The 23543-nt window shown below is 43.9% G+C and overlaps 1 protein-coding gene across 1 annotated transcript in view; it reads left to right on the forward strand.

The window, feature by feature from the left end:
* LOC145404907 (phenoloxidase 3-like) overlaps positions 1-12825 on the forward strand; it is a 30464-nt gene extending 17639 nt beyond the window's left edge. The window contains exons 2-4 of the mRNA XM_080276411.1: positions 254-360; positions 5945-6058; positions 12710-12825. Coding sequence (XP_080132537.1) covers positions 254-360; positions 5945-6058; positions 12710-12733 — 245 coding nt within the window. The 3' untranslated portion in view covers positions 12734-12825. The remainder of the gene's footprint in view (positions 1-253; positions 361-5944; positions 6059-12709) is intronic.
* Positions 12826-23543: the final 10718 nt, after the last annotated feature.

Genomic DNA, 23543 nt, shown 5'->3' on the forward strand with positions numbered 1-23543 from the left:
ATAGTCTAGAATAGTTTCACCTTCCAATCTTTCCTATAAAATTTCCATGACAGTGTTTCTATGCTACGTGGTGGTCCTTCCCACTTTGCTTTAGCTGGGGGGTTTGGTGAGCGGGGAAGCCTTTATGCTTTCATATCCTTATCTTCTATTCATGCAGTTGGATATAGTCATAGTATTATCTTCAATAAACAGCTTGTAGTGGACCACTGGGTCTGTTGCCATTTGTTTACCTTTGTACTCTTTTGTATTCCAGATACCCATGATGTTGGGATGCTGATGAACTTGGCGGACAGTGTACGCGATCAGGTCAATGAGGGGCTGTTTGCGTATGCCCTTGCATTCACCATTATGAACAAACCTGTACGTGTTTATTTTCTTTATTTTTACGATGGTGATCTAGTGGTTCAAAGGAGACATCAGTTAATGCCTGTCGACTAAGTGAGGGTCATTTATGTTAGTGTACCCCCTCCACAATATGTCTACCCCCGATGTATATATGTCCCCCCCCCCCAATGTATACATGCCCCCACTAAACTTGCTGACCTAGCACGCATTCCCAGGACCTGAAGCCTGGGAAGACAGCACCACTGTTCAGTTCATAGCAGGCAGCCAAGACGGGCAGACTATTTTACTGTGAGCTCGTAATAAACTCCTTATCTAGCTGTTTGTACTCGGAGTTTCTATCACCAAAGTATAGCAAGGTTTGGTGAAAATTTGTCCACGACTTTTCAGATGTATTGGCAACAGATACATACACAGACACAGACAAAAATTACATTGCCTTGCCTTGCTAATGGAGGGCAATAAAAATATATGGCAGCTGGGATTCGGTCGTCTTTGATCAAACCCTCACCAAAAGTGATAGGCTTCTGCACATCCACATAGTTGTTATTTCCTGAAGGTTTGATGAAAATTAGTCCAAAACTTTTTGAGATACTTTGGCAGCAGATGTATACACGCACACAGAGAAACATATGACAAAATCTATAATTTCCTCACCTTGCTAAAGGTGGGCAATAAATCTCTTTTGACCAGTGTGGAAAATACACACACAGATGCACACATACAAACATACGACAAAAACTATAGGCTATCGCCTCGCCTTGCTAAAGATGGGCAATAAAAATTATTTGACCTGCATGGAAATCGAACCTGGACCTCCTTGTTTAGAACCTACAGTATCCTGCAGTTAGGGCTGGAACATACATTAAGGGCTTTAAGTTCAACCTCACCTTATCATACTGAGTGGGAATAAGGGTTGTGATGATGATGATGATGATACTTTCATGCACTGTGCTCTGATGTTACTGAACTTCCACATATAAACTAATGCGGCTTGCTTTGTTCTCGTGAATGAACTAGTAGGGATAACCAATGGTGCCCAGGTAAAACTCGATGATCGTACATATTAGCATTGCCTGGGACCCTGGATGGCTTCTCCACTTGTTGGAGAAAACCCCCAGGGTCCCATTTTATCTATTAAACCTATGTTCCTCCTTGGGCTTATTTCCCCAGGGATATACAGTAAACCCTCGATATAACGAACCCCTTTATAGCAAACTTCGGGTATAATGACCCACCATTTCCAGAGCGAACTTCTGGTGGATGTAGTGACTGATGGTCGATGACAGCAACTTGAGGAACAATTATCTCTCAGGACCTTTACAAGAACGCCTCCCACAAACCCTATCCGAACAAAGAAGGCACTGTTGCTTGTGGGAGGGCCTGTGGAGGAAGCAGCCAGCCACTGATGAGGCTGCTGAATGAATGATGTGCCAAACATGGTGCTCTACGAGTTAGAGACCTGATGGGTCGTACTCACTGCCTGGTGAGATGGAGCGTTAACCACCTGTGGAGGAGGGTTCACTGTTGCTGGGGGACTAGTGAACTGTGGGGAAGTACCTGTGCTGTTAGGGACGACACCACCCTACTGCTGTTGAGGAATGAAGGCTGCGTTAGCCTGCTGCCTCCGATACACTGGGGCTAGTGCTGAAAAGGATTGTTCCAACCTTTGATTGCGTGGCTGATACTGCTGCTGGTTAGGGTACTTGTTGTACCCCTTCCATTCAGGTTTCTGCATATTTTGCCACGGTCCTTCTTCTACGGTTTGTTTGGACCTTGGTCATTATTCTGAGAATGGCCTTGATGCTGGGGATCAGTCTGAGATGGTTTCCCAGATTTGTCAGCTTTCCTGTTCCAGGTGTGTTGCTTACGAGTTTGGTACCCGTACACAGTGAAGAATACATCGGCCTTCTCCACCATTTGGCTGGCATCTCTTACCTGGCAGATCATAAAGCTGAGCCATAAGCTCAGCAGGCCATGACTTTTCTAGCTGCATGCGCAGCATAATGTTTATTATCCCCTCTCACGTGTGAGGGGTTTCATCTTTCTCCATCCACTCATCTAAGTAAGCAGTAAGCCGATCGAGGAACTGAACAGCAGTCTCCTTATCTTGTAGATGATCCCTCATAAACTGACTCCTGGCGTCGCACACTGTGAGACCGTATGCTTTGATGAGTGCGGCTTTCATCATCTCATACGTGAGATTGTCTCCATGAATTCTGTGGAGAATATCGAGGGCAGGGCCCTCAAACAAGCTAAGAAACTGGGGCTGCTTAGCTGCCTCATCTAGCTGGTCCAGCTGCGCCATGTCTTCAAAACAAGCTATGAATGGCTCGATTCGCATGCCTTCCTTGTATGAAGGAAGCTTGAGGCGTGGGGTTGCCAGAACATGTGCAGGAAGTCTGATACAAAAGAACTGGCCTAAGTACCAGTCGTGAATAATGCAAGGAGTTTGTGCAAACTAGGCGCGGCAACTAAAGTAAGCCTAATGTGGAGAAATAAAACACGATTCTAATTACATTAAGCTCAAAGAAAAGAACTGTAAATTTATTGATTACTGTAAAATAAATTTACGTTATATGAGTCTCAAAATGAATTCAAAAGTGGGATTCACGGTCACTGAGGGAATCATGAATTCAAATAACAAAGGAAATACACTCACTCGCTCATTCAAAAGCTAATCAGACTTAAGCCTAGAAAAACGAACGGAAATACTGGTCATTGGAGGGAATGGAGCTGAAGCTACGAAAGACTGGGTGTCTGCGTGATGAACACCAAGCGTTGCTGTTTGCTGCAAGACCACTTCGCCAATCACTGTCTAGGTGGAGATCCAGGAATTCGCTGTACAATGGAGACGCTGCTCTACACTGGGCACAAACGATCCTATCTCGAGGCGATCCAAAGCTGACTAAGTTCAAACTGGGAAGAGAGGTAAGAGACGGCCGTGTTTGCCGGAAGTAGGCGTGGCCTAACTTCAACGGTCAACGGAGAGATATACACATCCAGTAAAATCACACAGTGAAAGCACCAATATCGTGCATAAGAATGGTCACTCATGAAACAGTGACAAATGTTCTGAAAACCATCCCGATCGAAGTGCATACAAAGACGGTTGAACTGAGTGATGCCCAGTGGGCATTCCACTGGAGCTCGTGGTTTCTCACCAAAGTGTAATGTCACGAATTTGTATAAATACACAATCGCGTCAATTCGTGACAATATGGAAGAATTACTATAGAGAAAGTAAGAGAGATGTCAAAAGTCCTAATGAGTGATGAACAGGGTGGCTTTAGGAGTGGCAAAGGATGTCTGGATCAAATATTTGCAGTGAGACAGATAGCGGAGATGACTCGTGAAAATGACCATAAGGTGTTTATGGCATTCATGGATCTGGAAAAAGCACATGAGAAAGTGGACAGAGAGGGATTGTGGAAAGTTCTGCACATGTAGTCTACGGTGTAGATGGTAAGCTGCTAAGTGCTGTCAGTTTCTATGATGGTAGTGAAGTATGTGTAAGGGTTAATGGGCATCTAAGAGAATAGTTCACGATCGGTGTGGGGGTGCGTCAAGGTTGTGTGATGTCACCATGGCTGTTCAAAATATATATGGATGAGGTGATGAGAGAAGTATAAACACGAGTAGTGGAGAGAGGGATGGCGTTGGTAATGAATGGTGATGGATGGAATATTTCAAATTTGCTGTATGCTGATGATGCGGTACTGTACTGCAAGTATCGGACAAGAACTTGGTAGGGTAGTGCAGAGTTTTGCTGATGTCTGTCAGTGTCGGGCCTTGAGAGTGTATGTAGAAAAGCATAGTGATGGTCATTGAGGGAGAAGGTGACTCTAGGGGTATCCCATATTACAATAAAATGTCAAACTCTATGCCTTAGGAAATGTATACAAGCCTTCATATCCTAGTCCTGGACTAGCAACGGTAATATATAGAGAGATAAAGCACTGCACTACGCTTAGATAAGAGGGCGAGAGATGTCGATATACATCAAGATACACCATGAGAGAGAGAGAGAGAGAGAGAGAGAGAGAGGACGACGACAACGACGACGATATATCAGGCTCCAAAAACAGGATTTAACTAGAAGGCACTCAGAGAGCGCATACCTCCGCCAATGCAGGATCCGGGCACCCAAATTTAATCATTTCTTTCTTGGCCCACCCCTCCAGAAAATTTCATTGAAAGTCATTGAGAACTTATATCGTACTGGATACATAGGATCCGGATCCAGATCCAGATCCTCCCCAAAATTTAATAAATTCTTTCTTGGCCCATGGGCCACCCTTCCACAATTTTTCTTTGAAATTTACGGAGAAATTCTAGAGATATCGTGCGGACAAACAAACACAAATATACAACTTCCTACAACTTTGTTGGCGGAGACAATTAATCTCTAACATTAGAGTGGCACATCTTTAATATGTAGCAGCAACATCCAGTACAAAAACATCTAATATGTGGCAGCAACTTATTAACATCTGGTGGGAAGCAGTTGAATGGACCTGCTTCAGAGAACTATTAAGTAACTAATCAGCCTGCCTACAGTTTCCTAGAGATTATCACCCTGTCTCAACCCTTTCTCCTCCTGTTTACCTCACCGAACTACCCCAGTCAATAAGATGGTATTTTGCTGAGAGAAACTACCGTATGCAATTAAAACGCCCTCACCTCCAGGCAGGCATTCAGACGATTAGGGCGTGATATAAAATGGCCGGTGTTGATTAGTTAAGCATTCCATCACTGTGAATATTAAGCTGTTAGGTGAAACATTTGTATCTGTCTAACAACTATTATATTGCACTACAACCTCTAACACCTAACGACTGCCTACCATCATTAAACATCCTGACATGTAACAACCTCGAACCACCTTTAACAACCTCTAACTATTCCCAATAACCTAATAATTACTTTAGACTTCCTCTGACAAACTCTACCTCAAGTTACCCATAACTCTCTTTAGCCATCTCTGACTATTTCTAGCACCTCCAAACTACACAAAAATCTCCTAAGCGCTTCTTTATCTCTAACCACATCTAACTACCTCTCACTATCCCAAACTTCCTCAAAACCTGTTATTTATGCCCTACCAACTATACTCTAACACCCTTTAACTACTGTTCAGTACTCTAACAACCTCTAACTACTGTTCAGTTCCCCTTACTTGTGTCTAACAATCTTGAACAGCCCCCAAGAACGTCTGTCAACCAGTGCCTCTAACCACTTCGAACCACCACTCAACTGCCACTTATCACCGAAGCATCTCTACCAGCATCTTACAACTTCTTTCAACCGGTAACTACATAACTACCTAAAAACCTCTAATCACTGTCTAACACCTTTTGCCTACGTCTAACCCTTCCTAGCTAGGTTCAGCGGCTCTCCATCACCTTTACCAACTTCTTACAACCCCTGACTGTAACTGACATCCTTTAGCAACCCTCTAGCAATCTCTCCACCTCTCTAGTTAACTCTAACAACTCTATTAACCCCATAACCACCTCTAACTACCTCCAATTCCCTTAAACAATGCCTAACTACATCTGACCACCTCAGATCACTTTTAACGATCTGTAATTAACCACAGGAACTGCGACACGTCCGCCTCCCTCTCATGATTGAGGTGTTCCCGAGGTGGTTCGTGAAGGAGGAGCTGCTGGCATCGGTGCTAAGGGAGGCCATCAGGGAGGGTTCAAACCAGGTGAGAGTGAGAGAGAGAGAGAGAGAGAGAGAGAGAGAGAGAGAGATGGGGATGGGTCACTGCGCATCACACACTTCACAGCATAGAGGTAGGAGTAGGTAGAGGCGGCATATGGGATTAACCAAGGGTAGGTCAGAGTGAGGCCAACAGACCTGACTCGACCAACATGGTGGCGACCTCTTTGACAGCTGTCTGACTTGGTTCCGCTGACCAGGCGGGAGTGTTTTCTTAGTTGCAAACAGAAAAAAATATGTTTTATCTTTATTTATTTATTTATCTATTTTTGCATACTAACCTACAAACTATAATTCACTCTAAAGATACTCACTGGTGAAATATAATGGATGGGTCAGATTTCTTATCTCCTCTTTCATTACACCCAAATGCGGCATAGGTGGTGGGCATTTCTGGAGACTTAGGTTATTTGATGGTGAATTACAACTTAGGACAGAACGTCTCACACCCACAGCTGAACTACAACTAAAACCAGAGGTAGAATGAAATCTACTTTGTTTCTGGCATTCTCCCTGAGGAATACCAGGTGGACACACAGCTGGAGGTATTAAAGGCTTAATAATCTCATGGCCACACCCACGGAGGTAGGATTAGGACTCTTACCTCTATGGGCACAGCCATAGAGGTAGGAGTGCACAGCAATCTTCTTCAAGTCAGGTAGGTGTTGCCGTGACCTTTTGACTTGACCAATATGGCCGGTTGACAGTTCTCTGGCTTCACCGGAGCCTTCTCACGCCGACTCTACCCTATTCCTACCTCTATGCTTCACAGCCTCTACAGCTACCACAAATGTTACCACCAGCACCGCAACATCTGTCTATATCTTCTTCGTCATCAATACTTTTATCACCAAGCCACAACCACCACCACCACAACCACCATTATTGGCACTTTTGTAAACAATGTCAGGTGAAAGACTTTTCTTTTCGTCAAATCGCCTCCTCATATTGACCTCCTTTAATACTTCTCTTCATTGCAGTGTTGCGTTTTTATTTCTCTACTGTCGTTATTTCTATTGCCATTGCTCCTCTGAAATGTCTGCTTATACCTTTCCTTTATTATCGCTAGTTCAACAACCGTTTTGCAGAGTATGCACTCACCCCATTTCTCTTAAACTCAAATGCAAGGGCAAACAACTGCTCTCAGTCCTTCATGTACACAACAAGTTAGCTCTGGAACTGTTTTTCTCGGTCTGTATCTCTGTCTATATCGTCCAGTCTTTGATGCGCAATGTGGTGAGGCATCTTGAAATGAAAGGCTCATCAATTTGTAATTCATAAATCATTTTTTTACTGGAAACAACAATTATTGAGATAATCCCAATCTTTGTTTCTTCTTCTTTGAATAAAAAAGCCACAGTTATCACCAGCAGTATCAAAATCACAACCATCAACATTACACCAAAAAAAAAAAAAAAAAAAAAAAAAAAAAACTACCATTTATTTATAGTTGAGATTTCAGTCTTTTTTTTTTTTTTTCTGTTGAGTATACAGAAAATTGTCTTTGTATACAGCATTAAGAAATAAAATTGACAGACTAGTACAACTATTATCAACACTATCACCAAAATAACTACTATCCATCTGTCACGGGGGGAAGTGAAAATACGAATAAAATATCTATCTATCTATCTATTGCCAGACGCCTCAATCCCGTTTGGGGTGGCCACAAACAAATCGCCTCCAAGTCGCCCTGTCCCCCGCCATTTCACTGCCCTGCTCCCAACTCACACCCCCCTCTCTCATATACCTCTCCACCCCATCCCTCCAGCTCATCCTCGGCCTCCCCCTCCCTCTTCCCCCCTCCATCTCACTCACATACACTCTCTTCGTCAGTCTTTCACCCTCCATCCTCTCCACATGACCAAACCACCTCAGTGTGTTCCTCATAACGCTTCCTATCACATCCACATCCACACCAAAACGCTCCTTGATATCCTCATTCGTCAGCCTGTCTCTCCATGTGACTCCACAGGCTCCTCTTAAATAACTCATTTCCACTGCTCTCACTCTTGACTTGTGTCCTTCCAACAATGTCCAAGGTTCACTTCCATACGTTAGAGTTGGTATCACAATACTGTCATGTAGTAACTTTTTCACTTCCATGCTCACTTCCCTGTTTCTTATCACTGCTTTCAAAGAACCAGCAACCTTTCTTCCCTGCTGTACTCTTTCAAGCACTTCACCCTCCAAACCTCCATCCTTACTCATCACACTACCCAAGTACTTAAACGTACGCACATTTCCCAATTCCTCACCATCCAACCTCGCTGTACATTCACTGACTTCACCTTTCTCAAAGACCAACACTTTACTCTTCCCTACATTCACCTTTAGATTCCGTTTCTTACACACTCTTCCAAACTCATCCACCAAGCCTTGCAGCTCCCCTTCGTCTTCATTCAACAACACAGTATCATCTGCAAACAACAGTACAGGGAGTTTCCAAACACTATCCTCTCTCACCAGGGCCACTCCAACATCCACTACCCTACCTTGTACCTCTTTTATTACCCCATCCATGCACAGATTGAACAACCATGGAGACATGACACATCCCTGTTTCAATCCAACTTTCAAAGAGAAAAATTCACTTAGTTCATCATCCACACGCACTGTAGACTTCGCACCATCGTACATACTCTTTACAGCATTCAACAACTTCCCATCTACTCCATATATTCTTAACACTTTCCACAATCCTTGTCTATCCACCCTGTCATATGCTTTCTCCAAATCCATGAAAGCCGCATACAACTTCTTTCCCTTCTCTAGAATCTACTAAAGATCTAAGAATGAATATCTGATCTACACAACCTCTTCTCTTCCTAAAGCCTCCCTGTTCTTCTCCAACTAATTTCTCTGTTCTTTCTCTAACTCTGTCAATAAGTATCCTACCATACACTTTTCCTATTATACTAAGAAGACAAATGCCCCTATGATTACCACACACTTCTTTTTCCCCTTTTCCTTTGTACAAGGGAATAATTATACCTGACTTCCAATCCTCCGGGACTCTACCTTCCTCCCAGGCCAATCTGCACATCTTCCACATCTATTCTATTACTATCTCTCCCTCATGCTTCAGTATTTCACCACACACTCCATCAATTCCCGGGGCTTTCCCCGATTTAACTTTCTTCATTGCTTCCACAGCTTCTATCTTACTAATTTCTTCCTGTCTTCTCACCTCCCTCCTTCTCCCAGCCATTCCCCAGCCACTTATACTTGCATTACTTCCATCCTCTATGTTCAACAATTCCTTAAAGTGTTCTCTCCATCTGCTCACTTTTTCTCCCTTTTCCACTAGTAATCTACCATTTTTATCTTTCACTCCCCTGCTAACTTCACTTCCACCCTGTCTTACTCTTTTCACCTCTTAACAGAACATTTTCTTACAGTCCCTCCACTTTACACTCAAATTCCTTCAAAATTCCTCTTCCACTCTCTTCTTACTCTCTCTTACTAATCTGTTCACCTCTCTCTTTCTTTCTACGTATAACTCTCTCTTCCGCCTCTCAACTTCTTCCACGCCCCTATTTCTCATCCATTCATTGTATGCTTTCTTCTTTTGTGCCACAGCCTGTCTCACCTCTTCATTCCACCACGCTGTTCCTTGCATCCCCCTCCGTCTTCTCTTCCTTCCACACACCACATCACATGCTGCACATATTTCTTCTGTAAATATCCTACACACACCTTCCACGTCTCCCATCTGCTCCAATTCATATTTGCCCAATCGTTCCTCCACTTCTCTCTTATACTCTGCCTTTTTCTCATCCTCTTGTAACCTTTCCACTCTCCTTGCAACTACTCCTTCCTCTCGTCTTTCCCTTCTTCTTTTCCTCCATCTTACTTGAATCCTAATTCTGGCCACCACTATGTAGTGGTCAGAAAGTCCACTCCCCCAACCTCTATAAGCTCTTGCATCCATTACACATCTTCGCATCCTTTCATCCACACACACAGAATCAATCATTGCCATCCTTTCATTCAGTTCACCACCCACCCTTCTCATCACTCGCCATGTATACCTGTGGATCATTTTATGCCTGAAGAGGGTATCGGCTATCACCAACCCCCTCCCAGCACAAATGTCCACTAACGCACTGCCATTCTCATTTATCTCAGCAGGCACACCTCACTGACCAACTATTCCATCCACCTTCACATTCCCAACTTTACCATTCATATCACCGATCAAAAACACTCTCTCATTCCTTCCAAACTTTTCCATGCACACTTCTACATTTGTCCAGAACTCTTCTCTCACTCTTCTAGCACAGTCTTGCGTTGGCGCATACACACACACAATCGCCCACATTTGTATTCCAACTTTCAACTTTACCCACACAGTCCTTGACCCAACTGATCCATACTGTCTTATGCTCTTCTTCCATCTTTTACTCACAACTATACATACTCCTTCCTTTACCCTCTCATTCTCACCTACTCCTGCACATATACCCCATCCATACTCCCATTCTCTCACACTTTCTCCTCTCCATTTTGTTTTAGTTATTCCACATACATCCACTTTCGCACCCTCAAGCACCTGGACAATCTCTCTCCCTTTCACCTCATCATTCGCTCCCCTTACATTCCACGTTCCGATAACCATGTCCTTTGTCCGGTCCTTGGTCGTCATCGTTTGGTCAGTCCTTGTCCGAGGCTTATTGTTTGTTTTTTTAGTTAATTGTTTTCCGGGGAGGGGCACTAACCCTCTGCCAACCCTTTTAGTCGCCTTTTATGACAAGCAGGGATACTGGGGGAGTATTCTTGAAACCCCCCCTACCCCCAGGGGGGACGAATAAAATGCTAATATATATATCAGTTGACACAAGGAATAGACTTGTGAAATCTAGTAAATTTACTTTATGCCGACTTACTTCGCCGATTCTCTAAAGACGAGAATTTTATAAACTTTCTCAACAGTACACAGTGGACACTAACTGCTCACGAATGCTGAATTGTTGATACTGTTGGCCTCTGAGAAAGTGTGATCCTTGCTCCCTTGACAATCAATAATAATAATAATCGAGACAAGTTCTTGCTGGTCCTTAACTCATAGTTGGCACAACAGATTTAAGAATTAATACCAAAGAACTGGCCTAAATACCAGTCGTGATTAATATAAGAACTTTGTGCAAACTGGGATAAGCAAATTGAAGAAAGCACAATGTGGAGAAATCAAACATGATTCTACATTTACATTAAGGTCAAAGCAAGGAACTGTAAATTTATTAATTACAACCAAAATTCACGTTACAAGAATCTTAAAATGAATTCGGATATCAAAGGAAATACAGTTACTCACTCACATTCAGATAGCTAATTAATCTTATGCCTAGGAAAAACATCAGAAATACTAGTCAGTGGAGAAGACAGAGCTAGTTGCGAAGAGGCTGGGCGTCTCTGCTAAGGCGCTGCAATTCACTGCTGAGGTCACTACAGCTGATCTCCAACTCGGTGCGGAGAGACGGGGAATCATTGAACTGCTGGAGCCTGTAGGTGCTATGTTGAGGGGCCTGCTCCTCACTGCAATCGACGACTCCTAGTCCCATGGCTGTTTGACACCAACTGTCCAATATAACCAAGCCGGGCACAAAGGACGAGAAATGGGTGCAGCTCAACTCAATGGTTAGAGAAGCAATGCGTGGGAATGACAGTTTCACAGATTATCACTCAGTGAAATGCACTGTCTGTACAGAAAGACAGTCGCTTATGAAAACAATGACAAAGGTTATGAAAACTCGTTATGATCTGATTGCAAAAGCAAGCAGTTAATGGACGCAGCAAAACTCTACATATTTCAACATTCTTCAAGCATTCTCATTTTAATACTAACACAATGTCGCAGATTAATTCGTGACATTACACCGCATGCAAATAAAATTTTTCACAGAAAATCTAACCCCTTAAGTCCTAATTGCATCAATTGATGCCTAATCGCATCAATTGATCACGGCCTGTAAAAAGCTGCGGAGCGCTTGCTCCACCCCGATTTTGATGTACATGGCTTCAGGCCAATGAGAACTCGCCCCTGATGTTGCGTGAGGGGGGTATAGAACCAACCCGGGCGGTGGGGGGGCACCCCCCTCTCGGCCGCCTCCATGCCACCCTCTACTCCACTCTCGCACGCCCTCCTTGTCCCGCATCACTCTCCCACCCCTCCACGCAACTGCATCTCTCCTCGCACAACAACCTACGTCTCTTCCCACCCTCTCTTGCCCCCTCCTCTCTCCCTGCTAGCCTCGTCCCCTCCCACAAACCCCACCCCATCTCTCCCTCCTTGTCCCTCACTATCCTTCCAACCCCCAACAGGCCCCCGAGTGTCAGGCCTGATGTAAGTACCTGTTTCATATTGTTCACTTCTTCCAAAATTTTTACACCTTACTCTGTTCATTTCTCACTTCGTACCTACCAGGTTCTGTATGTACGTAGTTGGAGAATGCTGCATGTTGTACTACATACGACGCATCTTATTATTATTTTTTTTCATTCTCCCTACCTGCCCAGATTAGCACCTGTGAGTAGTGTCCGTCTGTGTTAGTTTTAGAAAAGACTATGAGACCTTGTAGCGTTACTCCCTGCACCTGTTTCATTTCCCCACTCATACAAACACACCTGTTTTCAGGGCTGGTGTGATGAATTCCAGTGAAATGGAGAGTTTCCACAAGAGAATTGGTTGTTGCTGAAACTGTAATGATAACTGTGATGAAGTGTAATGATAATGTGATAATTGTAATGGTGTGATAAATGTGTAACGAGAAGTTGGGACAGTAAAAAGAGAAATCGGACACAAATTATTGTATTTTTTTTTTTTCCATATGCATGCATTTATAGCATTATTCAACTTTATTTTGATGTCCTTGATGGTTATAAACATTTCTATGCGTCTGTGTTAGTTTTGGAATGACTATGAGGCCTTGTAGGGCTACTCCCCACACCTATTTTACCTCCCCACACCTACATAAACACCTGTTCTTATGGATGGTATGACAAATCCCATTGAAATGGAGGGTTTCCACAAGAGAATTTGGTAGTTGCCAAAATTTTTCTCCCCAAGTACCACCCAGGCCTTGTAGGCCTACTCCCCACGCTAGTTATCTCCCCATACCTACATACACACCTGTTTTCATAGTAGATGTTACAGAACACAATGAAGTGCTTTCTTTTCAAGCAAAAAGCTGGTTATGTCCAGCCCCTGTACCTACATGCCTACTTCCATAGCCTACTTTATCTCCCCACAGTCTAGTAGTCTCCCCACACCTACATACACCTGTTTTAATGGTTGGTGTGACAGAACACTTTGAAATGACCTAGTTCAATAAGAAAAATAGGTAGTTATGAAAATTTTTTAACACTGACACACGATTGTGCGGTAACCATTAGGCCTACTGGGGTACATATTGCATTGTCAGGTGTGTAAATTCTTCCTCTTTAGCCAGAACACAGTCAATTTGCCCTTGGTGAAAATCGCCAAAACACCCCCTGATTTGCAGTTGTGGGAGGTACCCTGCCAGAAACAATTGCAGTCTTAAGGTGTTAACAGTAGGTAATATTTACATCCTACCTCAATTACACAAGATTCACAGTGTGGTGTATATACTGTCCTGCTACAGGAGAAAATCACTGTCGCCAATGAACGTAAAAACCCCGTATTTACGTTAACAGAAGCAAGCTTGAGGGAAAAAAATCCGTGATGACGGTGAAATATCCTGTACTCAGGTCAAACTGAGCAAAAGTTTGCTACACTTACATTAACAATTACTTTTTATGTAGCTTGGTGTATGTAATACATGGTGTAGGTGTGAAAGTTGTAGTGTAACAGTACCTACGTGTAAAATAATATAATACAAATTAACAGTACATGTAGATGACGAGGCAGAAGAGAAGAGGCGGGAGCATGCGGCAGAGATGATCAGCTGATCTGCATGGCAAAACTGCTACACCCGCCAACCGTACCTGTGAAATCAATCAAAATGGAGCATCAAAAGTGTCGATGTGACAATTAAATTACAATTTCTCCCTGCCTAGTAGTCAGTGCATATGCTACAAAAGGTACACTCCATCAAAAAAGTATCGGTGCACAAGGGGTGCGAAGCCTACCGAAAAGGTTCGTACAACTGCTGACATTACCAACATCTCATTGTGTATCATCAGTGTCTGTCTATATAAACATTACATTTGCTATGTGTTTGCAAGAGGATATTGCAAGTTGGCGATATATGACACCTCCCGACATCAGGGCCACCAACATGTGGTAGGTCGCATACTAATATTTCAGTGACCTTCGTTCTGTGGTCCCAAATGTTTCACGCATTTTGTGCACCGATACTTTTGTTACCGAGTGTACGCCATTATTTTCTTATTGGGTACATTATTAACCAGGAAACTTAGTCCTTGGATTGATCAGATCTCTCAGAACCCTTGTAGTTTACTGGTTAAGAGAACCCACCAAAAGATGACCAGGCGATACCGGGATGTGGCCAACAGGCGGAGGAGAGCGCAGAAGGTTGGGGTCAATAGCTTGGTGTGGGCGAAAAAAGAAACCATACAACTGGGTACCTGTAGGAAACTGAATGCCAAATGGGATGGCCCATATAAAGTGATCAAAGTGTTGCTGGATGGAAGTGTTTATATCATTGAAAATGTATTTAGTGGCAAAAGAATACAAAGGGCTGCTGAAAAGGTAAAACCATATTACAGTACCGAGGAATGGCTCTTAGAACCGTTGCAACAGGAGCTCGCCCCAGAGCCCGAAGATGAGCGATTACCACCGTGAGTGAGGAATGCCCCTTGAAGGCTCATAGAGGAGTGTTAAACAGAAAAGTAGAGATAAGTGCATGAGACGAATGTTGTGAAACATAACTGCCTGAGGTTGTGTTCTGGGTGGACTCATCCCCGAGGAGAGGGTGTAAAAAGAAAAAAAAAGAGAGAAAAGTGTTCCGGTTGGAACCAGGAAGTGCCTTACTTCGAGGGGAGTGATCAATCCCCTCACCTTACAGTTAGCACGGTTTGTGAGGTAGTGGAGTCTTCAGGACAGAATGAGCCCTCACCTTCTTGTGGGCGGAATGCTGGAAACAAAAGAACCGAGTGAAAGTGAATGCGAATGGAAGAGTGGAAGGAAGCACCCCCATGGTGATCTCACTCTCGAGAGACCCTGTCAAGCTCCGGTGAGCGACAAGCTATCCTCCAAAACCTGAGGCTGACTGGGGCATAAATTCCCTCATCACATCAAGTGTAAGGAGTGATCATACCTCCTAATGAAGTGAGTAAGCGACCTTCTGAGGTACGCATTAGGTGTTTAATGTGGACCGACAGGTGCCACCGATTGTGGGGGGAAAAAATGTTCCAATTCAAAGTGTTAATAGCAGTTATAGGAGTAACAACATTCCATCCATGCATATGTCATAGATGACTGACTTGGGAAAAATTTGTCTTCCGAACGTGGGAGCCGTGTAATGCCACAAATTTAGTATTCAAGTATATGTTTAGAGGTACTGGAATTTCTAAGTTAGATAGAGTGTAATCTGAATACTAGTCTATAAGGCTCCTGTTCTAAGTAGTAGTTCATGTGTTAATGATCGATATAGGGACCACTTTATTTTTATATGTATATATCTCTGTATCTATGCATAGGTAGTGTAACTGGGAGTGTTGAGCTATGGGAGTGCTTGTGGTGCGTCGTTGCCGGGCGCCAAGTTTAAACCTTAAACAGAATAATAATGGGTATGCAATTCTTTCCATATCATTGTTGTGAAATGCTTACTAATGAAGCTGCTAGAATCCAAATATGTGAAATTAATAGTCAGAAAAGGCAAAGATAATGTAATTTGTGAGGACCAAGTAGTTCCGCTTGCCTTAGCCGTCACTAGATGGCATAAGCTACCCCAAACTCAGGGCGGGATGGCAGTAAATTCAGTATTTAACTGTAGTAAGGATTGAATCCCAAATTTTCCCCAATTCAATCAAAAGTCCTAACGTCATGTGAACTCTACTATATAAATAGTGAAGAGAATTAAAACCCACCATATCGCAAAAAACACAGTCTCATTTGACTAGCAGTAGCGTTCCTGTGTGCCCCGATAATCCACATTGGCTACCCAGACGTTGCGGATAACAAATGTTGTTTCAGGTGAGCTGTACACATTCCTCCTTTCTCCCCCCCCCTTCGTTTTTCCTTTGGTGAATACTTTATCAGTCATTGAGGGGAGACTAAGTTGAGTACCCTTTGTATTATCGACAAGTTAAACAGAACAAACCTGATAAATAATGATGGGATAAAATTTCTCATCGGTACTCTGATGAACAATCGTGGGATAAAAATCCTACCGTTACACACATACTCTACAAACAACTCTGGATCAGACAACGAAGCATTAAGTGCAGACATGGTCGCCGGCTGAGGAAATACATGAATAACCCACAGTTTACACAAATGTATGTGGAGCTTCATTTTGCCCTCATCTTGATGAGTGTTAATAATACAACTCGTGATTAGTAAATTGAAGTCGAATATTGACGTCAATATTATCAAGTAAATATCCATCCAACTCATTTAATTCCATAAGTAGTGGACTACATAGATGCAGTCCATGTTCCTTAGTTAGAGTAAGAAACCTTTTTCCCTGATCACTGAGCCCAACAAAATAGTCTTCAGTTAAAGTATCTCTAATCCCAGTACCATTTTCATCATGAGGTAAATAACAGTTTTTATCTATAGTCCCTACATTGGAGGGACTAAGTGTTGTGAGCAATTTTATAAAGGCTGCATAATCATACATATAGTTATTTTCAACCTGAATCCCATTTAAAAACTATCTATCTATCTATCTATAGCCCGACGCCCTAATCCCGCAAAGGGTGGCCGCAGACAAAACGCCTCCAAGTCACTCTGTCACCCACCATTTGACTACCCTCCCCCCAACTCACCCCCCCCTCCCTCATATACCTCTCAACTCCATCCCTCCACCTCATCCTCGGTCTACCCCTCCCTCTCCCTCCCTCCACCTCACCCACATACACCCTCTTAGCCAGTCTTTCATTCTCCATCCTCTCCACATGTCCAAACCACCTCAGTGTATTTCTCCTAATCTTTTCAACCACATCCACATCTACCCCACAACGTTCCTTCACTTCTTCATTCGTCAACCTGTCCCTCCATGTCACTCCACATGCTCCTCTCAAGTAACTCATTTCCACTGCTCTCACTCTTGACTTGTTCCCCTCTTGCAAGGTCCACGCCTCGCTTCCATACGTCAGGGTAGGATCACAATACCATCATGCAGTGACTTCTTAACTTCCATACTCACCTCCCTATTTCTCATCACTGCTTTCAGTGTGCCAACAACCTTCCTTCCCTGCTGTACCCTTTCACGTACTTCATCCCCCAAAGTTCCATCCTTACTCATCACACTACCCAAGTACTTGAATGAACTCACATTCTCCATATCCTCACCATCCAACCTCACTGCACACTCTGTGACTTCATTCCTCTCAAACACCATAACTTTACTTTTGTTTATATTAACTTTCAGCTTCCTCCTCCTACACACTGTCCCAAATTCATTCACCAAACCTTGCAACTCCCATTCATCTTCACTCAACAATACTGTATCATCAGCAAACAGCAACACCGGAAGCTTCCAAATCTCACCCTCATTCATTAGGGCCACCCCCACATCCACTGCCCTACCTTGTACCTCCTTACGACCCCATCCATATATATATTAAACAGCCATGGAGACATTACACACCCCTGTTTCAGTCCCACATTGAGATCAAAGAACTCACTCAGCTCACCATTCACTCGCACCGTAGCCCTAGCTCCCTCGTATATACCCTTCACAGCACTCAACAATTTCCTCCACTCCATATATTCTTAATACCTTCCACATACCTTTCCTATCTATTCTGTCATAAGCTTTCTCCAAGTCCATGAAGGCAGCATACACTTTCCTTCCCTTCTCTAGATACTTCTCCACTAAACATCTTAGAACAAATATCTGATCTACACACCCTTTTCCCTTCCTAAATCCCCCTTGTTCTTCTCCAACTAGCTCCTCTGTCATATGCCTAACCCTATCAATGAGTATTCTACCATATATTTTACCAGTCACACTAAGAAGGCAAATACCCCTATGGTTACCACATACTTCTCTCTCCTTTTCCTTTGTACAGAGGAACAATTATACCTGATTTCCAGTCCTCTGGAACCCTTCCCTCTTCCCAAGCCAATCTACACAACTTCCATATCCACTCCACAACAATCTCACCCCCATACCTAAGCATTTCACCACACACTCCATCAATTCCTGGGGCCTTTCCCAACTTAATCTTCTTCATCGCTTCCACTACTTCCGACCTACTGATCTCTTCCTCCCTCCTCTCATCTCTTCTTCTCCCAGCCATTCCCCAACCACTTATACTCACACTGCTCTCACTCTCTACATTCAACAAATTCTCAAAGTGCTCCTTCCATCTCCTCAATTTCTCTCTTTTCTCCACCAACAATCTATTATTCCTATCTTTCACTCCCCTACTATTTCCCCTTTCACACTGCCTTACTTTCTTTACCTCCTTCCAAAACAATTTCTTACTCTCCCTCCATTTCACACTCAGATTCCTCCCAAACTCTTCATCCACTTTCTTCTTACTCTCCTTCACCAGTCTCTTAACCTCCCTTCTCCTGCTCACATATACCTCTCTCTTCTCTCTCTCATCTTCTCCCCTACCTCTACTCGTCAACCATTCACCATATGCCTTCTTCTTTTGTTCCACAGCTCGTTTCACCTCATCATTCCACCATGCTGTCCCTTGCACACCCTTGCATCTCCTCCTCACTCCACAAACTGCCTCACACGCTGCGCTTATCTCTTCCGTGAATATCTTACATACGTCTTCCACCCCTTCCATCTGCTCTAGCTCATACCTTCCCAATCTTTCTTCCACTATGCTCTTATACTCTGTCCTCTTCTCACTATCTTGCAATTTCTCCACTCTTCTCACAGGAGCTGCTTCCTCCTGTCTTCCCCTTCGCCTCCTCAACCACTTTCTTTGCAGCTTTACCTTGGCCATCACTAAGTGATGGTCCGAGACTCCATTCCCCCACCCTCTCCACACCCTTGCATCCAACACTTGTCTTCTCATTCGCTCATCCACACACACGTAGTCTATCATTGCCTTTCGTTCAACAAGTTCACCATCCATCCTCCTCATTACTCTCCATGTATACCGGTGGATCATCTTATGACGAAAGTAGGTGTTGGCTATTGCCAACCCTTACCAGCACAGATGTCCACCAAAGCACTACCATTCCCATCTACTTCCGCTGGCACACCCCACTGACCAACCACTCCATCCACTCGTACATTCCCGACTTTGCCATTCATGTCTCCAATCAACAGCGTTCTCTCGCTCCTCTCAAACTTGTCCATACATGCTTCTACTCTCGCCCAAAACTCATCTTTCACTCTTGCCACTCGATCCTCAGTTGGAGCATACACACATACAATCGCCCATGCTTGTATACCTACTTTCATCCTCACCCATACAATCCTTGCACCCATTGTTCCATACTCTCTTATATTCTCCTTCCACTTCTTGCTTATCATCAGACATACTCCCTCTCTTGCCCTCTCATTCTCACTGACTCCCGCACATATACCTACACCGTATTCCCATTCTCTCATCCTTTCACCTTTCCATTTAGTTTCAGTCAATCCACATATATCCACTTTTGCATCCTCAAGCACCTGGACAATCTCTCTCTCTTTCACTTCATCATTCACTCCTCTCACATTCCACGCTCCTACTCTCAGAATGTCCTTTGTCCGTTCCTTAGTCGTCAACGTATGGTCCGTCCGGGTCCGAGGCGCTTTATTTGCTTTTTTAGTTAGTTCTTTTTACGGGGTGGGGCACTAACCCACCACCAACCCTTTTAGTCGCCTCGTACGACAAGCAGGGATACTGGGGGAGTATTCTTGAAACCCCCCTACCCCCAGGGGGCTTGACAACTCGAGCTGCCTGGAACAACTGTCAGACTCTCTTCTTCATTTCTGCAACATTCGCGGCCTTTCCTCTAACTTTCGCTCTGTTGAGCACCATCTCTCCTTCTCTAAACCTCACCTTCTTTTTCTAACTGAGACCCAACTGTCTGAGGCAACTGACAGCAGACCCTTTTCTGTATCCTCCTACTTTCTCTATATTCATTTCAAAGCCAAAGGTGGATGTTGTGTATATATACGCAACGACTTATCTTGTTCTCGTGTTCCTGAACTCGATTCTTTTGAATTCTCAATACTCTGGCTTCGGCTTTCCTGTCATTCTCTGACTAAATATACCTGCGCTGTTCACTTATCGCCTAACGCTACTGACTATCAAAAATTCTTTGACTATCTTACTTCTACGATGGAACGCATTCTATCCATTTCTCGTTTCTCTGAAATCTCCATTCTAGGAGATTTCAGTGTTCACTACCACCTTTGGTTCTCCTCTCCTTTCACTGATCCACCTGGTGAACAAGCCTACACCTTTTCTATCCTTAATGACCTAGAGCAGCTTGTTCAGCACCCTACCCTTATCCCTGACTGCCTTGGAGGGAGCTCCAACATACCTTACCTCTTCCTTACAACTAATCCTTCTGCTTACACTGTTAATCTTTTCTCTCCGTTGGGCTCCTCCAATCACAACCTTATCACCTTAACCTGTCCTATTGCTCCTGTACGGCCTGTGGACCCTCCAAAGAAACGTCGTCTGTGGCACTTTGGAGCTGCGGATTGGGAGGCCCTCAGGCAGTACTTCTTTGATTTTCCCTGGAATGATTATTGCTTCCATGGCCAGGAGCCATCTGAGTGTGCCTTGCACATTACGGAGGTTATTCTCTCAGGCATGGAAACATACATTCCTTTCTCATATCCTTTGACTAATGCAAGAAAGCCTTGGTTTAACCATGCTTGTTCTAATGCTGTCCGCAACAAGGAGAGGGCCTATAAAAGGTACTGGAGCCAACACACCCCTGAATCATATCTATATGTTTCTGCCAGGAATCGTGTTAAGTCTGTTCTTTGCTCTGCTAAAAATAATTTCATCCGTACTAAATGTTCTCAACTCTCCAACTCAAATTCTTCCCACTCCTTCTGGCACTTTGCCAAAAACCTTTCTAACAACTTTACCTCATCATCCTTCCCTCCTCTTTTCTACTCTGATCGTTCTGTAGCTATTTCTTCTACTGATAAAGCAGATCTCTTTGCTCAGACTTTCTCCTCCAATTCCACCTTAGACGATTCTGGTGCTGTTCCTCCATCATTTCCCCCCTCTGACTTCCTCATGGCTGACATTAAAATTTCTTCAGCTGATGTATTTTCTGCCATCACAGGCTTCAATAATAATAGGGCATATAGGCCTGATGGAATCCCTCCTGTTGTTCTCAAAAACTGTGCTTCCGTGCTTACAGCCTGCCTAGGCAAACTCTTTCGCCTTTATCTGTCAACTTGTACCTTTCCTTCTTGTTGGAAGTTTGCTCTCATTCAGCCAGTCCCAAAGAAGACCATTCCCAACCCTCTGACTATCGTCCAATTGCTTGAACATCCTGTATCTCAAAAGTTTTCGAGTCAATTCTCAATAGGAAAATCTTAAAGCATCTTTTCTATCACAACCGTCTTTCCGATCGCCAGTATGGGTTCCGTCAGGGGCGCTCCACTGGCAATCTTCTCACCTACCTTTCAGACTCCTGGTCATCCTCGTTTTGGGACTTTGGCAAAAGCTTTGCCATTGCACTTGACATCTCAAAGGCTTTCGATCGAGTCTGGCATAAATCTTTGATTTCCAAACTGCCCTCTTACGGTTTCTATCCTTCTATCTGTGCCTTCATCACTAGCTTCCTTTCTGGTCTTTCAAAAGCCGCTGTTGTAGACGGCCATCGTTCTTCTCCTAGATCTATTAACAGTGGTGTTCCTCAGGGCTCTGTCCTATCACCAACTCTCTTTCTTCTATTCATCAATGACCTTCTAACCTGTACATCTAACCCTACTCATACGCTGATGACTCCACCCTTCACCTTTCCAGTCGGTTCCCGCAACGTCCATCTCAGCAGATACTTCAGCAAACAAGGGATGAGGCTATGGCACACCTAATGTCTGACTTGGCTCGTATCTCTGACTGGGGTAAAAATAATCTTGTTGTTTTTAAGGCATCAAAGACTCAGCTTTTTACACCTATCAACCCGACAAACTCTTCCACAGGTGTACCCACTAATTTTTAATAATATTCAGCTTAATCCTGCATCATCCTTGAACATGCTTGGGGTTTCATTTACTCGGGACTAATCTTGGAAAGATCATATTACATCTCTTGTAAAATCTGCTTCCAAGCGATTGGGTGTGCTAAGCCAAGTGGCACACATTACCCACCACGCTCGACACATGTAGACGTGATTGCACATATGGAGTGAATGTATGACATACTGTATAAAATAGTACGAGATGTTAGTTTCAGTTCAGATGGGGAGAATATGGCCACCAAATTATGAATTATTGCTCACTGCACAGTGAAATGTGATGTGGTACACATCGGTGAATTATACGTCCGTGGCAGGATATGTCATGGACTGCTAAATCACCTGGTTATTTGACAAACTTGTATTTACTTGTGATAAATCAGACTTTGTGTGTTTGTACTTGTATGTGTTCCACACAGTGATACCAGAACCACATGATGTCAAGTGCTCCAGCCAAGAGTGATGTTCTTTTCTGAGTGGCTGTACCTGCATTTCACCAGTCTTTTGATACTTTCAATATATCCCATACCAGTTGGTATGGGGACTTTAATGCATGGTCGCGGAGGGTGTAGACGTGTTTTCATCTGCTCTCTCCACTAGCTTTGCAGGGCCGCCTCACCGGCATTAGTTTTGTACATAGCGCTAGTAAAAGTTAGGTTACTAGTCCTAATTCTCCTCCTAGCTCTTTAGAGATATAGTAGGTGTCTATATCTGTTTCCTGAGATTGCTTTTGCTTACTCGCCTCTGGAGTGTACCCCCCACTGATCACTCTGGGGTGTGCGTTACACGCAGGCGCGTCCTCCCGAGAGTGGTTTGAGAGGGTAATCTCAGACTAGGTGTGTCTTCCCCAGGTGCTCTGTCCCTTGCTCGTTTTTCTCTTTCTTCCTACTTCCCCCTCGCGGGGGAATTGGTTACTATGTCAGACGCCCCTATTGCCTCCCCCCCTTCAGGGGGGGAGGTGGTCATGCCTACAATAGGATTGACCGGACTGACAGCCCCCAGGCTGACAGATGCCAGACTCAAGCCCCACTTCACGTTCCCATAGGGAATGCCACCTATGTGACAATTCGTGCTCTTAGTTCCACTCCCTTGTCCAGTCTCAGTCCCTTCCTTATCAAGAAGGTGATTGACAGCTGTGCAGGAGAGGTGGAACAAGTAAAAACGCTTGCGAACGGAGATCTCCTGGTCA

This window comes from Coenobita brevimanus, chromosome 65 (assembly GCF_032717465.1).
Source record: "Coenobita brevimanus isolate Jiangsu-jjx chromosome 65, ASM3271746v2, whole genome shotgun sequence".
Lineage (NCBI taxonomy): Eukaryota > Metazoa > Arthropoda > Malacostraca > Decapoda > Coenobitidae > Coenobita > Coenobita brevimanus.